This window comes from Sceloporus occidentalis, unplaced genomic scaffold, assembly GCF_023333645.1.
Source record: "Sceloporus occidentalis isolate IW3139 unplaced genomic scaffold, rSceOcc1.0.p SCAF_1, whole genome shotgun sequence".
Taxonomy (NCBI): domain Eukaryota; kingdom Metazoa; phylum Chordata; class Lepidosauria; order Squamata; family Phrynosomatidae; genus Sceloporus; species Sceloporus occidentalis.
This window is the reverse complement of record NW_028316981.1, coordinates 78,760,238-78,777,538: the sequence shown is the minus strand read 5'-3', so window position 1 is coordinate 78,777,538 and position 17,301 is coordinate 78,760,238. Positions and strand designations below refer to the sequence as shown.

The 17,301-nt window shown below is 38.1% G+C and overlaps 1 protein-coding gene across 4 annotated transcripts in view; it reads left to right on the top strand.

Annotated features, from left to right (window-relative positions):
• Window positions 1–10,079, top strand: part of KDM3B (lysine demethylase 3B) — a 73,265-nt gene extending 63,186 nt beyond the window's left edge. For all 4 annotated transcript variants that reach the window (XM_089526617.1, XM_089526622.1, XM_089526628.1 and 1 more), the window contains 7 exons: window positions 1,134–1,224; window positions 1,349–1,479; window positions 4,198–4,317; window positions 4,995–5,134; window positions 6,062–6,238; window positions 7,257–7,391; window positions 8,826–10,079. In XM_089526617.1, coding sequence (XP_089382743.1) covers window positions 1,134–1,224; window positions 1,349–1,479; window positions 4,198–4,317; window positions 4,995–5,134; window positions 6,062–6,238; window positions 7,257–7,391; window positions 8,826–8,906 — 875 coding nt within the window. In that variant the 3' untranslated portion in view covers window positions 8,907–10,079. The remainder of the gene's footprint in view (window positions 1–1,133; window positions 1,225–1,348; window positions 1,480–4,197; window positions 4,318–4,994; window positions 5,135–6,061; window positions 6,239–7,256; window positions 7,392–8,825) is intronic.
• The last annotated feature ends 7,222 nt before the right edge of the window (window positions 10,080–17,301 follow it).

The following is a 17,301-nucleotide window of genomic DNA, read 5'->3' as shown; positions in this document are numbered from 1 at the left end:
CAATTTGGTTTGGAATAAAATTATAGTGTTTGGAATGTAAAAAACACAGTTTATTCAGACAATAATTATAAATGGAATTTACCTGTTTAAAGTTTTATTTTTTATTACAAAAGAAGAAACAAAACACCTGAACTCTTTGGTTTTACAGTTTTGTGAAACAAGAAAAAGAAACCATCAGCATTAGTAAAACAAAGAAAACTATTTTGTCTCTTCTAGTCTTCCGTAATGTCAAGCAGACATAAAACACTAATTTCATAAAAACTAAGAAAGGGAAACCAAGATCAGAAATTATAAATATATGAACCTGTGCAAGTCTTAAATGAAAGTCTTCCTTTTACATTGCCTTCAGAGATAATTTTGGGAGAGCACCTATATTAACATCTTTCCTAAAACATTTTATTGTTCTAAAAGAAAATTTTTGCAGTTTTTCCAGGCAAAAAGGCCTTTGCAGAAAATTGAAGAATCTCTCCCCCCCTCCCCCATTTTTCAGGATGTTATATATCTAGTGGGAGCCATCCTTGGCCTTCCTCACTGCTTTCCATTAACTCCCTACTTCACATTTTAGTTGCTGAGACAGCAAATACTTAGTTGAGCAAAACAGTAGTAATAGTTGAATTCCTTAGAACTGTTGAGTCCTAATTTGGCTACCCTTTCATTGGTAAGTTCCTACATAAATTTATCCATAGTTGGACACTGTTATACTAAAACTGAACGATAAGAAGGTTGTTGGTTTTATTGTACTGTTGCATTTTATACTGTAAGCCGCCTTGATCTGCGGAAAGGCGGGATATAAATAAATATTTTATTTATTATTATTTTATTTTATTATTCCTCTAAATAAATATAGATAGTCATTTTTAAAGATTTCTTCAAATTCATGACCACAACTTTCTCATCTGTGCAGTATACAAATGATTGTATACTGTATTCTCAACAGACCTGTAAATTAGTTCTGTTGGCCCACACTTAGCCAGATTTTTCTAGTTTTTATGTCTCACTGCCTCTCTATTACAGATTTAGGGTTTTATGCTTCTTTCCCCAGTGGAGAGATGGGACCACCTAAATTTTGGAGGAGAGGCAAAATTGTGAAAGAGCAATATATAAGCTAAATGATGTTATTTATTTTTCTACAGAGCGTCTTAGAGCAGATGATGGACAGCCTATGGTATTAAAATTAAAAGACTGGCCTCCAGGAGAAGATTTTAGAGACATGATGCCTACAAGGTAGGAAGAAAATTCTTTGTGGCACTTGGCCTGGGTTTTTGTTTTTTTTAAGTGTTCTTACAGTTGCTTTTATCTTTTCTCCTAATGCCCAAAATAATAATATTCATTCATTTATTTATTTTAGGTTTGAGGATCTAATGGAGAACCTTCCTCTCCCAGAGTATACTAAGAGAGATGGGAGACTGAATCTGGCATCTAGGTTACCAAGCTACTTTGTGCGACCTGATTTGGGTCCCAAAATGTACAATGCATATGGTATGTAGGCTAGGGATCATGTCTTATTCCTGCTCTTAATTCCTCGGACACAAACTTATGTAGAGTGAGAAGCTATATTGGAGTCAATTGTTATCTGAGGGGGTGAAGCTGATTGGCCAGAGGCCGATCCAGCCCCAGTTAGGCCAGGACCATGACAGCCAGACTGCCTGCTCCTGAAACGGGTCACTGCCGTGGTCCCAAACAGGCTGCTGACAGGAGCGGATTTTCACTGCTCTTTTTTGGGCCAGCTCTTGCTGCCTCAGTGCAGCTTCTGACCACTTTGGGGGCATGCCTCGTGTAAACGTCACACCCCTAAAGCATCCAGAAGCCGCCTTATTTGGCCTGCCTGTTTCAGGTATATGCTGCTTCTAATGGAATTTCCTTGTAGAAATAAATGTATAATTCATTAATGACTGAAAACATACATTGTGTAAATCACATAAAAGAAATATGTCAAATCCCATGTAATTCAAATTGAAAATCAGAGGAATTTGTGCATTAGTTTGCTTCATATTAAATTGCATCAGTGTAAGCCACTAGTGTTCTGGTAGCAGGAAAGGCTGTTTTAATTCCTCTTTCCAACAGAAAAGGCTCTCCTGAAATTCACTGTATCTTGTGTGAATAAAATCACTCACTATTGCTCTAACTTGTACTCCACTGTAGAATAGAGATCTGTGAATGGTAAATGGTCAGCCTGTGTTTCCAAAGGAAGTGCATTGATTTTGTTTGGTTTTTGTTTGTTTGATTACTTGCCTGCTTGCTTATTGCCTTAGCCTTTTCTCCATTCTGGCCAGGAATTCAGTTTGACCTGTCTTAAATATATTTCTGACTACTGTAGAGGAAGGGCTGCTTCCTGCTTGTTCATTCTTGAGGAAATTCTTTGGACCTGATGATTCTGAAATTTGTGGATTGACTTCAGTTGTACCTTTTAGGTGTAACATGATTGAGCAGGCTGCCGTGGAATTGCCCCAGGATTTCTCTATTCCTGTACCAATTAGGGTTTTGAGTAGAGCTTCATACAGAGATTGTGTTGATTGCCCTAGTTAGCTGTCCATTGGGAGAAGGAGTAGTGGGAATGTAACTGCCTGTTGTTCTGGCTTTCTCAGTGACTTCTGATATAAATGATCATCAAATCCTTCTGGATGACATGAGTAGAATGGGAGGGAGTGAGGAGCATTGCTTGACAGCGGTTTCTTGATAGTTCTGCTTTGCTACCTGGACTTTGTGTGCTACAAGATTCTGTCTTGTTATTAAAGCTCAAAAGAATCTGTATACAGGCATTGAGTTTGTTTATCAGATTGCAAAGCAGTATCACAAATAGGTCCATAGTGCCCAGCGCTGATTCTCATTTTCATCAGATTCAACAGCAGTGGTTCAGTCTCTCACAAGAATGTGTGGAGAAAATTACGGACAGAACGATAGCTAACAATTTGAAGTTTAATTCAAATTGGCTATCCTATTTCCAGCAGCTGTTGGTGCTGTCCTCCACGGATGGAGTTCCACGCCATCTGTAGAATGGTGTAGCTTGCTTATCAGCAAGGATGATCTCTAAGGAACATAGGACACAAGCTCTGGTACAGCTGTGTTGGAGTTGTGCATGCTTCAGGGGACAAATTACAGTGTTTGTTATTTCTTTTTAAAGCTTTGTGATATACAGCCCGCATAACTTTGGGTATAAAACTCTCAGCTCTATGGGAATTGCATCACTGTATTCTCCAGAAACCTTTGAATCTGAAAACTTCTTGACATTCTAAAACTGTTAGGCTCATAGTTAACATGCTTGGCTTAATTTCATACACAAAACTTTAACATATGCCATATTAATTGAATTAACATCTGCATAAATGTTTTTCAGGCTTTTTCAGTAGTCAGAATAGTTGAACTAAAATACTTTGATCAAAAAATAAGTCCAGAAAATGCATTTAAAGAGGCTTAAATGATTTATTCAAAAATAATTCAAAGGTTTTCTGAGAAATTAGTTTTATTGAAATACATGTAAATATTTTAAGTTATGACAACATAGTAGTATTCATTTTCTTTCCATTGTTTTAGTGTTAAGAAAAAAAGTGAAGGCATGAAAAGCCAGCACTATACTAACTGTAGTGCATCAAACTCCAGGGTTTCTTTTTAAAGATTGAATCCTCAGTAATTTTTAATGTGATGCCTCAGAAATAATATGTAATATTCCTTTTTGCCAGGTTGTACACTGCTTCAGGTGCAATAGTAAAGAAATATACAAACACATTAGATTGCTTTAATTACTTTGAAGATGGAAACTACATGATTTGCTTTGTTGTAGCTACAAAGGGATCTGAAAGTTGTACATTATACCTGTCCCCTTCCTTATTTTAAAATTAGGAACATATGGATAAAGTGAGTCAGCTTTCTAAAAATAAGCATTTCCTCTTTCAGAATTTTGAGAAAACTATCATCAGGAAAGTATTTTATTGGAACATTTTGCTTAATTTGATTTTTTAAAATGAATCTGCTTTCCTTGCTGTTTTTTTTTTTTAATAAAATCATTGGGGAGATCTTACAACTTCATCTTGCCTGCATTATTTTGACATGTTTATGCTTGATGTGATAGATTATTGAATGTAACAGCATGATAGAAAGTGCCCTTACATGCCTGTGGAGGGGACATGAATAATCATTCAAACAAAGTAGTGGTCTCTTTGATTCAAACTAAGTAGTGGTCTCTTTGCTGCTTCCTTGTAGGACTTATAACTGCAGAAGACAGAAGAGTTGGTACCACCAATTTGCACTTGGACGTATCAGATGCTGTTAACGTTATGGTGTATGTTGGAATTCCCATTGGGGAAGGTGCTCATGATGATGGTAAGCTTTTCTCTAAGATGCCTTTTCAGAAAATAACTTGAGTCTCCCCGTAAATGTGAATGATACTTTAGATTAGACCTGGATCTTTGTCATTTTTCTTTAGATTTATTCTTTATAACTGTACACTTGAAGTAACATCAAAAATAATCAAAGTAAAAATAATCAGAAAAGTAATGGCCAAGATGCAAGTTGAAATATCTAGTCACAACTAAATTTACAACTGGGAAAGCTGTATCATCTTGAATTGAAATAATGTTTTGGAGATAGACAATTGTAATAAACATGTCACAGGCAGTGGAGCAAATCTAGTGTCTTTCTAAAGGAATCCTGCAAGTAAAGCTTATTTTTGTCTCTTTCCCCTTACAGCATCCTCTGTTTAGTCAGATTTTTGAGAACAGAGAGGCAGGGGGGATTCCGCTGTCAGAAGCAATTCCATAAATGGAATGACATCACTGAATCTAAGCTCTTTGACACTTACTCACAAAACCACTGCTTTGTACATATGAGCTGTATGTGCAGTAGATAGTGTGCTGTGTCAGCAAGTGGAATGCATCCCATTATTGCTTTCTCCAGAATATTATTTAAATTGCTTGGATGACCTAGGCCACACTTTATTGCTTTTTGCACATTATACGAAAAAACAAACAAAAACACTATGCAACTTATGTGTATTTCAGAAGTGCTAAAAACCATTGATGAGGGAGATGCTGATGATGTTACAAAACAGCGGATCCACGAAGCAAAAGAAAAGCCAGGGGCATTGTGGCACATCTATGCTGCTAAGGATGCTGAGAAGATCAGAGAGCTTCTCCGGAAGGTATAGTGGTATGGTCTTTCAGCAGTGGGAGCTCTTTATGATTTTGCAAGGTATCTTATATTTGCTTATAATTTTAAAAAACAAATATCACAGTAATTTTTTAACTGGAGCTGGCTACAGGGAGCGTACAACTCCCTTGTTGCAACAGCTCCATTGGCTGCCAGTCTGTTTCCGGGCATAATTCAGAGTGCTGGTTTTGACCCATAAAACCTTATACGGCTTGGGTCCAGGCTATTTGAAGGACTGCATCTCCCTGTACGAGCCTCCATAGTATTGAGATCATCCAGAGAGGCCCTTATCTCTGTCCCACCACCCTCTCAGTTGTGTTTGGTGGGAACAAGAGAAAGGACCTTCTCAGTGGTTGCTCCCAAGCTTTGGAACTCCCTTCCTAGAGAGGACAGGATGGCTCCATCCCTGCTGTTCTTCTGGCAGCAGGTAAAGACATTCTTGTGGTGGCAGGCCTTTGAAAACTGCTAAGGGCTGGGAATGTTGTGCTAATTAAATTTTAAGGTTTGTATTTTGAACATATTCTATTTTAACTCATAACTGTTTTAACTTTTAAAATTGTTTTTTAAATTTTAATTTTAATGCTGTATTTTTCAAATTGTATTGGGAGAAAGGCAGGATATAAGAAATTTTATTATTATTATTATTATTATTATTATTATTATTATTTTCATTGGACTAGTCTCAGAATCTTACTGAAAGAGGTGACATAAATATCCCCAGAATTTTTGTTCAGTATAGGGTATTTTTGGAGTTCTGATCATAATATTTTAGTACTGCTATCATCTAATATTTGGATTTTCTCCCATATCTGCTGTTGCCACAAAACCCTAATCTAAGGTAAAATTCTCATAATCCAATAATTTGGGATGGGAATTGTCTACTGAATAGAGTCAGAATAAATTTCTGTCTTTGCATTAGGTTGGTGAAGAACAAGGTCAAGAAAATCCTCCAGATCATGATCCAATTCATGATCAAAGCTGGTACTTGGACCAGACCCTACGTAAGCGTCTATATGAAGAGTATGGAGTTCAAGGCTGGGCAATAGTGCAGTTCCTGGGAGATGCTGTATTTATTCCTGCAGGGGCCCCTCACCAGGTAAGTGTGTAGCAAGAGCCCTAAAGAGCAGAGTAAGAACATTGTATGGAATATGTCTTGTATATAGTGTGTCAAAAAGAGTACAAAGCCATCTTGAATCCCATTTTAATGTTTGGGGAATGATTCCTCCATATTTGATTTACAAGTTAAAATGCTAAAACAAATTATAGAACAGTACTTCTTGGGCTCAAAATCCCCAACTAATATGCCTAAATTTCTGATTAACTTGTTTTTCTCCAGGTAATAAGCAGAAATAAACAAGATCTTTGCCTACAGACATGGCTCTTTTTCTTATCCTTTTTAAACATACTGGAAATTTTCAATTAACCATAGTTTCCAGTTTCACCCATACCTTGTAATCTTCATTAGCAGTTTTGAGAACAAGCCAGCATTATATATCACAGTTTGATGTTGTTTAAGGTCTTGATTTGATTTGAACCTGGTAACCAGCGTTTCCTGATTTGAAAACACTTGTCAGTGAGAGGTTACATAGTTTAATTGCTGAACACACAGAAGGGAGAATATGGGCTGCATAAGCAGGCATACCTCTGCATTGCCCCCCTCATTTTTGAACCAGTGAAAATATGGACTTCATTATTACAGAAGGCCATGAACAGTTGGATACTTCTAAATATTTCTTTTTAAATGTGTTTAAGACATGACTTGTGTTTTGTGTGCAGTACATTAAAACTCTGACATTTTGTTCTTCCTATCTTCAAATTATCTAACTTAAGTTTGAGTCCAACACAGTTATTTTTATCCATTTATTTTGTTGTCAAGATTTTCTTACTCTTGGTTTTGTCTGTCATCTTGACCTTCCTGTAAACAAATTAACTGTAACCTCATCACTTATGAAAACTTCAGTGACCCTGGAGGAAATAATTGCAACATTTCAATCCAGCATAATCCGTATTGGTGACGAAACTGGTGTTTGACTCATAATGTGAATTATTTTAATTGCATGGCAGAAGGCAAGTTGAAAAACTTACTTGGGAATATTCTCTGCTTATTTTTACAGGTTCATAACTTGTATAGCTGCATCAAAGTAGCAGAAGACTTTGTATCTCCTGAACATGTTAAACACTGCTTCCGTCTAACCCAGGAATTCAGGCACCTATCTAACACTCACACAAACCATGAGGATAAGCTGCAGGTAAACCTCTTGTGGGACAGTCTCTGAGGCAAATCTAGTTTAGAGAAAGAAACAATAATACTTCAGATGTTTATAACTACAACTAGCTAAAGGATAATCTAATAGTAAAGGCAAGTTGCTTCTGGTTCTGTGAATTAATTGGCATTTACAACTAGTGCACACTAGAAATGGACAAAGTGTGGTTTTGGGGCTCATGTGGTATCCAGGCTGTTTTTGTACCCTGAGAATCCTCCAGATTATGAAGTCTGTGTCCCCTCCTCACCCCCAAAATTCTGGAAGCTCCCACCTGACCCCTTTTAGGTTGCAGTGCCGTCTTGTACTGTTCAACACGTTAAAAATCTGTTTTTAAAAGCAGAGGGGGACTTCTGGCAAATTGCAGGGTTTTGTTTTTACTTTTTAAAATGTCCCCAAGGGAAGAAACTTGGTCCTTCAACCCAGTGCAGTTGTATACACCTGGTATACAGTGGATTGAGATGCATAAGCAGAATTCTTACTCATACATGGCACCATTCCTGCCACCCTCCTCCTCCTCATTGTGAGGGGACCCTTTGGAATGCCATGAGATTGAATATCCCTAACTTTGGTTCAAACATATCATAAACCAGTATGTACACAGGAATTGAAGTGATCCAATTGTGTAGGGTCCCTCTTATAGAGAAGATGCTAGTGTTTGCAGATTTTACTAGAAATGTTCCATTAGACTATAATGTTGTTAGTGGCCTGGGCAGTCAGGGCTGAGCCCTTGCTATTCTGCCCTCAGTGCTCACCTGGGTTAGTGCCTGGGTCAGTTCACAGACCTGTCTCCACATTGACCCAGGGCTGTGCCTTACTTTGCCAGCATACAAACCATCTGAGAAGCCCCTGCAGGTGCCCCATTTCTTCATCAGATGGGGTGATGGGGGGAGGCTTCTCAGATGGTTTGCACAGGATGACTAGGAGGCTTCTCTGATGATTTGCATGCTGGCAAGATAAGGAGTATGTGTGTGTGTGTGGGGGTGCTATCTGAATAGGCCAGTTTTGTTGCTGAGTTTCTTAGAAAATCAGCACAAATCCAGGAGTATTTTATCTCCAGGTAAAGGCTCTTTACTGTGAGATCAGACCGGATCCTCCAGATCTGCTTCTGTTTGATGGGATTAGGCCCGATCCAGCCATGGCCGTTTTGGCATGCAACCTCTAAACTAGATCATGCCAGGTCAGAAGAAGCTGGGCCATTTCATCCATGCAGGCGACCCAGTGGGGAAAAAATGTAATGATCTGTATATAAACTTTGAAGATGTCTTACGGTTTGGGTACCCTCCCATGTAATTTCTCTTCAGACATAGGTAGGGTGAGTTAATATTTAAGGAATTTCTGGCTTATATATTAATGTAACAGAGAACAGATGGAGACTGCTGCTCAAGATTTTAATTTTCAGTGTTTTTCTTTTGCTTACAGGTGAAGAACATCATCTACCATGCAGTCAAAGATGCTGTTGGCACACTAAAAGCTCATGAATCCAAACTGGCTAGGTCTTAGGAATTGGTGGTTCCAAGCCCTTCTATGGAGTCATGTTTTTTGCTCACAGTATAGAAAGGGAGTGCACATGCCTGCTTCTGCAGGAGCCAGAGGCCTCTCACTAAGAGATGCCATGGCATTCATTACACTCTCCAGCCACTGTCTTCTGTGCTGCCTCAGTACTGAATGTCTAAAGAAAGGTCACTATAACACAGGATTCCTGACTAATGAGAGGTGCTTTGTCCCTTTCCTGTGGCCTTTTGCAAATCGATATTGTATGGAAAACCATGTGGTTTTCCTGCATATTATGAAATAGAAAGTGTGAACCTTTTTCATGCCTAGTTAGTCTTTCCAAGAAGTTAGAAAGGATGATGTGAAGATGGACATTCTATTGCAGACTTAAATAGCTAGCTCTGAATGTGTGTGACCACCAGGAGCCCAGCTACCAAAACACAGATGCTAGTCCTCCCAAGTCTGACGCAGGCCAAGGAAAAAAGAGAAATTGTTCTTCATGCTCCCCATAACAGTTCTTTGTACACTGTAGAAACACAGAAAGAAAGAAAGAAACCACTGTTTTTCCCAAATGGCTCCAGGATTTTTAAATTGTGTATTTAGTGAGAAACTAGGTTTGTAGTGAAACAGTATTTCATGAAAGTAGATATTTTTAGAATTTGAAATACCACAACTGTTCCTGGATTACAAGGAAAGGCACATTGTGTTTAGTCTTCCTTTCGATAAAATATTTTAGGAAACAATTCTTGGAAATAAATTCAGAATAGCACAATTGGCCAGAAAAGAACTCAAAAGAAATTGATTTTCAACACCAGTTTTCACAAAGATAGAAATAAAGGTGGGGAAAAGAACTTTTATGTTTTGGAGATGTTGTACATCTCTCCCTAAATAGCTAAATAAGGCAATAGTTCACTGTTTGTCAGTTTTAGATTGGGACTACTACTTCTCAGACCTAATTTTCAATATCGGCTTTGTCCAGAAATCTTTTCAATAAAATGTTCCTGCTTGATAGAGTTGTATTGAAAATTGTCACCATTGAACTGATGGTTTCCATTGTTTGACTGTTCATTGGGACTATATCTACCTTCTATCCAGCTGTACTGTAGTGCCACCTGCAGGCCTGTTAATATGTTCACGGTTATTTCATTTTTTAAAAAATAAAATTCATTTACTGTAGAATCTTCTTTAATCTACACTGTATCTGTGGTGGGTCTAAAGGAGGAGGAGAAGTGCACACACACATGCATCTGAAATTCTTTACTCTTCCCACTAACCCTGCGAGCAATATTCCCATACATTTCTATTTTCACACAACTACAAGTTTTGGTGCACTATTGCACTTCACTGTGTTTTAGTCAAAAGTTCTTTGTAAGAAGGAGGCATAACAGAGTGACCAAATCGGCAAGCTATCAGGCAAATATGGTCAAACTTCTTGTATTTACTCCTATGCCTTCTGATATAACCAAATCAATCTTGACCCATGAAGCACTTTGAGATAACTTCACCTCAAAATTCTCAATATGAAGCCTGTAAGAGCTGCTGTAAAACAGGAGAAAGGCCATAGTTGTTGGTCTGGAAGAATTTGGGATGAAACAATAGTTTTTCTCCCATCCATTTATTCCACTTCATCATTTATACGTGTGTTTTATTTACGCACTTTACCTGAAGTGCAATGCTCCTTCAAAATTACTTTAGCTTTACATTCAAAAGCCAGCAAAATATCCTCCAGTCACTTAGCAACTATAAGCAGTCAGCAGTCCCTCACTCTCAGGAAACTAGTAACTTTCACACGCCTCCTTGTCTTGTGCATCAAATGTGGTGCTCTTTTCTGGTTACACACTGTAGTGCTTTCACTCTGGGAGACTACTTCAGACTATTTAGATAGTAATATATCTCTTAAAGACTAAGCACCCCTAAGAGTTCAGCACTTTAATATTAACATAGTCATTAAATATAGGGGAAAGGGTTAGTCAAAATTGACTCAAATGTTCATTGTAGTAGACAGATTAATCTTTTATAAAGTTTTTAAATGCTTGAATTTGAGACTGAGAACAACCCTACTAGTGGCTCATCTACTGTTTCCAGGTTGAGCACCTAGAGCCACTTGCTTGTGCTTCCATAATGGTGAAATTAGGTTGGTATGAGGTCAACATCTCCCGTAATTTCATCAGGTCTCATCTGCCAGATGTTACTGTAATAAGTTTGGTGGGTCTTGTGGAATTCCTTTTTCTGTTGACCTTAATGATATTTTCTGCTGCTTAATTTTCTCCAGAAGCAGTTGCTTTGTATTTTACAAACATTTTTGTTTCACAGTAGCAATTCCCCAATATGCAACATTTTCAGAATTAAAAAAAATAAACACTAATAAATATTAGCAGCATTTTTCACTTATACTGAATATTCATGACTCTTTTATTAATGCCATTTCCTTGCAAATAACTGTAAAGTACTTGAGTATTATAGCTTTTATATTTAATATTTCAAAATAATTTTATAGGAAAACCCTTTTCGCAAAAATAGGCTGGTTCCAGAAATTTTAAGTTAATTTTTTAAATAGCCAATCTATAACTGATACAATTATTGTTAAATAAGAGGCCATAATCATCATGGGCTTGCTTGTGCTTAAAAGCAGCATGTTTCTGCAGCTGCTTCAGTCTGGTGCTAGGACAACAATGCACACTTCTAAAGGATACTGCAGCTTTAGCCTGTTATTCTGGTGACACACACACACACTTCTTAAACTACACTTAAATTATATTTTAAAAGTGGGAAAGGAGAAATACTTTCAGTTTTTAAAAGTATGGCAAGCAAACATTTTGATTCAGGCAGACTTTTGGTAATTGGTTGCTGAGCAAGGAGCTTTTTATAAGTGGATACTGTATTGTCATTGATGTGCATTTGAATTGCTTTTTCTTCAATTGTATATTGATTTGTTTAATTTGTCTTTTTATTTTATAATCTGTGGATTTTTTCTGTATCTCTAATTTAGTCTTGTGAGTTGCCTTGCAACCTAGATTTGGGAGAAAGGTGAAATATAAATCAAATAAAAAATAAACCACTTAAGATGTAATCCTCTGCACACTTATCTGAGTAAATTCTTGAAAACGGGGACCTGGTTAAACATACATTGGATTTTGTTTATCCAATTAATCCCATTTAATTGTGGTTTTGGAACTATTTTTTAAAGAGGAATATTCTTAAATACATGACTAAAAACAAGTAAAAGATTTATGAAGACTCCTCTTTAAAAATAGATGTAAAACCACAATTAAAAGTTTTAAATGTTTTTACACGTCGCACATTGCTTCAAGGTTCTGGGTTGGTTGAGGCAATACAACAAACCAACCAATCCATACAAGTACACCAGTCTTCATATTCAAACACCATTATTATCCCAATCCAGATGTCTGTGTGCACAGCAATAAGCTGTGTACAACTAGAGTGTGGAAGTAACTGGTCACAAACAATGGCTTAATTGTAACAACCATCCTCAATAGCAAAGGTATAATCAAATTACATTGTAATTGAAACTCAACAAGGGTTAGGGTTTGGTAATTCTACACCTTTTGTTGTACAGATGTAACGTTGCTTTTGGGATTGGACTGCATGGCCCCTGGTGTCTCTTCCAACTCTATGATTCTGTGATCTTCAGTTTGTTTACTTTCCTTCTGTGTGTAAGGGAGGCTGTTCTTAGAACAAGATCATATACTCTGATCTGTGGATTTTGATAATTCATTCAGTTTTGTGCCCTATAATCTTGTCCATTTGTTTCACGTTTCTTCTCTCAAAGTGGGATAAACAAAAGTGTGCTTGCAAATGAGCGTTTTTGTGTCACTATGTATTATTTTCTTCTCCACCTTCCTCCTCCCTGGTACAACACGGAAAAGATTGGGTTTGGGATGCTCTCAAAATTTGGTTTCCATTTCTTCTGAATGCTGCAGATATGCAAACAGTATGTTCAGGGAATGTTTTATTAATGTGTTGTTTCCATAAATTACATGCTTTGGTGTATAATGCATCAGACATTGAGAGATGAGGAACTTTTTTTAAAAAAAAATCCCTCGTAGGGTGTTTGTTTCTTAGCTTTGTTTGACCATTCTGTGTGTTTCTATTACACAATAGGCTCTTTGCACTATAAATTCTGAGCCAGAGCAGGGATGTATTTTAAAGAGACCAATTTAAGGTATCAAATTCAAAAAGCATTTCTGTGTTGTTTCTGAGTATTATAGCTGGCTAGTAGGCTTAATTATAATAACTTTTAAATATTGTGCTGTGCAGTGAATCTTGGCCTGATCCCATCCTCCATCCAGACTTAATCGGATAGGTGCTGCAATCTACAGGGATCTATTCCCTTCACCCTCTGCTGCTCTGGGAGCAGCTGATTGCCATTTCTACCCCCTTCCCTGAGTGATCTCTAGGGCAACAAGCAAGACCCTAGTCTCAGTTCCCTCTTGCGCTAGAGATCACTTGTGGAAAGACGGTCAGCTGCTTCCCAATCAACAGAGGAGCAGACCCCTGTGGATCACAGTGGCTACTGCCTGGTCATAGGGGCATCACTACAGGGTGCGGGGGGGGCACACTAGGTGAACCCTTGGGGGGTCAACCACTGCTCCTCAAACATCTGTCTTTTGGTAGAAATGGGCTGTGGTGTTCACCTGTGTCCCTTTCAAATGCTGGAGATAATGTGAGAGGGGCAAGGCTTAGTGGGAGAAGAAAGGAGAAGCCTCAAGTTTTTTAAAAAAACATTTTAATATTAATATTTTAATTTTTAAAATTATTCTTTTAAAATTTTCTTTAAAAACATCACCCCTTACTAAATTTTAACTTTAGCCACCTGAAACTATGTACATGTAAAAACGTTTAGGCACTTTGTATGATAGTGTAATTTAAAGGTATACTTTTAATTTTGCTAGTTGTTTTATGTCATAACTATTGTCATTATATTCAGTGGATATGGCACTTATGATTTACAAGTAACATTTATACAAAAACTTTACTAAGGATTCTGTATGGTTATGGGAGGAGGTCAGTGGGGATGACACCATGAACTACCACAAGTTTTGCAAGCAACTTTGGGCAGTGCACAGGGAACATCAGGCCACTGGGCACAGAGGCATCAGCAAATCAATTTGGTGTGTATATTTTCTGATGAATCTTTGCCATAGTCAATCAGACATTTTTATTAACCTCCTTCAATAACACCTTGGTAAGTTAGTAAATAAATGGCAACTTTGAACTGAAGTATTGACTCCACTTTCACTTTGTTAATTGCCTTCGAGTCAACTTTGACCCATGGCGACCCTGAGATCCTACTCATCTTGTTCAGCTCCTGCAGACACATGGCTGTGGCTTCCTTCATTCTACTGCCTTCTGCATTTCCAAACATTATTATCTTTTCTAGTGAGTCCTTTCTTCTGATGATGTGGCTAAAACATGACAACCTCAGTTTAGTTATCTTTGCTTCCATGGAGAGTTTGGCCCTGATCTGCTCTGGGACTCATTCATTGGTCTTTTTACAAGTCCACGGTTAATCTAAGGACTCTTCTCCAGCACCAACCCCATCTCAAATGTGATTTTTTTTTTTCCCCTATCAGCTTTCTTCACTGTCCTGCTTTCACAACCAGACATAGAAGTGGGAAATGCAATGGCATGAACAATCCTAACTTTGGTGTTTGATATATGTGTATTCAGGATCTTGTCTAGGTCCTTCATAGCTGCCCTTCCAAGTCCTAGTCATCTTCTGATTTCTTGACTGCAGTCTCCAGTCAGATTGATGACTGAGCCCAAGTGTGGAAAATCTTGAGCTATTTAAATCTCTTCCACATCTACTTTAAAGTTATGTAGATCATCTGTGGTCATTATTTTTGTTTTCTTGATGTTCAGTTGTAAACCGGCCTTTGCACTTTATGCCTTGACCTTCAATAAATTTTCTTCATCTCTTGATATTTTCTGCTAATATTATGGTACCTTCTGCATAACCTAGATTGTTGATGTTCCTGCCTTGAATTTTCATGCCTCCCTCCTCTATTCATATGTTTTTGGCATATAACTTGAAAGGGTGATAGAATTCAGCCTTGCCTCCCCTGCCCCAGTCCAATTGGAATGCAGTTCGTTTCTCCATATTCTGCCCTAACAGTAGCCTCTTGTCTTGAGTGCAGGTTACACCTCAGGACTACCAAATTTGTGGCACATCCATTTCTTTAAGAGCAGCCCATAGTTTTTCATGATTTATACGATCAAATTCTTTGGTATAGTCTATAAAACAGACTCTGATCTTCTTTTGAAACTCTTCAGTACGTTCCATTATCCAGCATATGTTTGCTGTATGGTCCCTAGTGCCTTTTCCTTTCCTGAACCTTGTGTGGTTATCTGACAATTCTTGCTCCGTATATGGTAAGAGTCTTCGTTGTAGAATTTTAAACATCACTTCACTTGTATAAAAAATCAATGCAATGATCCTGTGGTTACTGCCCTTTCTTGGGGATTAGAATATATACTATGTGTTTCCATTCTGTGGGCCACTTTTACTTCTAGGTTTATATTATTTTACACTTTTGGAGTGACACTGTAAACTACACGTGTTCTATTTTGAGCAGATTATGGATAATTCAGCAATTGGTTTGATAAACAACAATATGAGTGTGCAAATAAAATATTAATTTGGCATCCTTTCAGGTTTTTTGAATTTTCTTCTCTGAAGTCTCATAATTTTAGGTTCTTTCATTTTTCCACATTTCCATTTTGGTTTGTTGTCTTTTTCTATGGTTCTCTTTTTTTCTCTCGTTTGGCAATTTTGGGCTTCCTTCCTTTTCCTCCTCCTGATTGTTTCCCCTATCCTGTTTTTGCATCTGTAACTCGTTTTGCTCTCTGCCCTCCAGGATCTCTTGAACTATCTTCTCTCTGAAGTGATTTAAACAAGAACTGTCAAGCATCTAAGCTCGGGGCAAGAAATGCTAGTGGAAATCACAGCAGTTGAAGCAGCTTGAATTGCAAACCATATTTCACTTGTGGTGGTTTCAAGCTGTCCTGGATTCCAGCTTTCCTCATCTGTGAGCCAGCATATAAGTACTAAAAAGCCAGCCATATGCATATGTGCTGTAAATAGTGTTTCTTTGATTTCCAATAACAAAAAACCCCTAAATATTTATATAATGTAATCAACATTGTTCTAAACCACACAATTGTGCTACTAAAATGATAATGTGGAACTCAATGCTGGAGGGGCATGTAACAAATCCCATCCTATAAATCTTAGGCAGTCAAATGAAGTTAAAGGTAAAGGTATTCCTCATTGACAAGGTTGTCAAGTCATGTCCAACCATAGGGGGCTGTGCTTATCTCATTTACTAAGCCAAAAAGCATTGTCAGAGACTACTCTGTGATCATGTGGCCACCAAATGCTGTTTACTTTCACACCGGAGTGGTACCTATTTATCGACTTGCATTTGCTTGCTTTGGAACTGCTGGGATGGTAGAAGCTGGGACTAGTGATGGGACCTCTCTCTATCATGCGGCACCCGGGCCTCAAACTGCCAACCTGCCGATCTTGTAATCAACAGTCAGCATCTTAACCACTTGAGCCACCAAATGAAGTTATTTACACACAAATTAGAGAAGACATGATCAATGGTATATAACTGTACAATTGTTTTTAAATCACATTTTTGTTGAATGACAACTCTCATGCTTGATGCCAACTCTCTTGGATATTCATAGTTAGAAAAGTGTGCATGGGCAGAAGAACCTTATAATGCCCCCAGAAGTACAATGCAATGCAGTGGCACTCTTGCTGGAAATCCAAACAAGTCTGGTTTGGAAATAGGGTACTGGCTCCTCCCTTGCCTACTTCTCCTTTCTCACAGATCCCATGGGGGTCTGTTTCATTGGTTTCTCTGCTATTCTGCTAACTACTTCTTCCAGTCAGGAGTAAACTTTTTCAGTACTGGTCACAACATCATTAGCAGTGAACCAGCAACAGTACTGATAAGGATATTCTCTCCCAATGACAGTGCACTTGTACTTTGAGAAGCCATATCAATTCCTCTGGGTTCAAAATGTAGACTATTATAGTTTTTATTTCTCTTCCCTTGTTCACTTTTCTTCCAACCAAGGACATCACTAGAAGGAGCAGGGGGTGCAGACCACACCAGGTGACACATCAGAGGGGAGTGTCACCTGGTACACTGGTAGGAAGGCATGCTAAAATTCTGAGTTTGGCAGCTTTGTTGGCTAGTTGAGAAAGGAAATCTCCCTCTTCTGCGACTCCAGCAGCTCCCTCAGACCTGAAAATGCTATGAGGCAGCAGGAGTGGCAGCTGAAGTCCCTGATTTTGCTGGCCAGGTGGGATAGGGAGTCTCCTTCCTCTCTCACCCAACCAGCTCCTCCTCCTGCTGCTGCTGCTCCT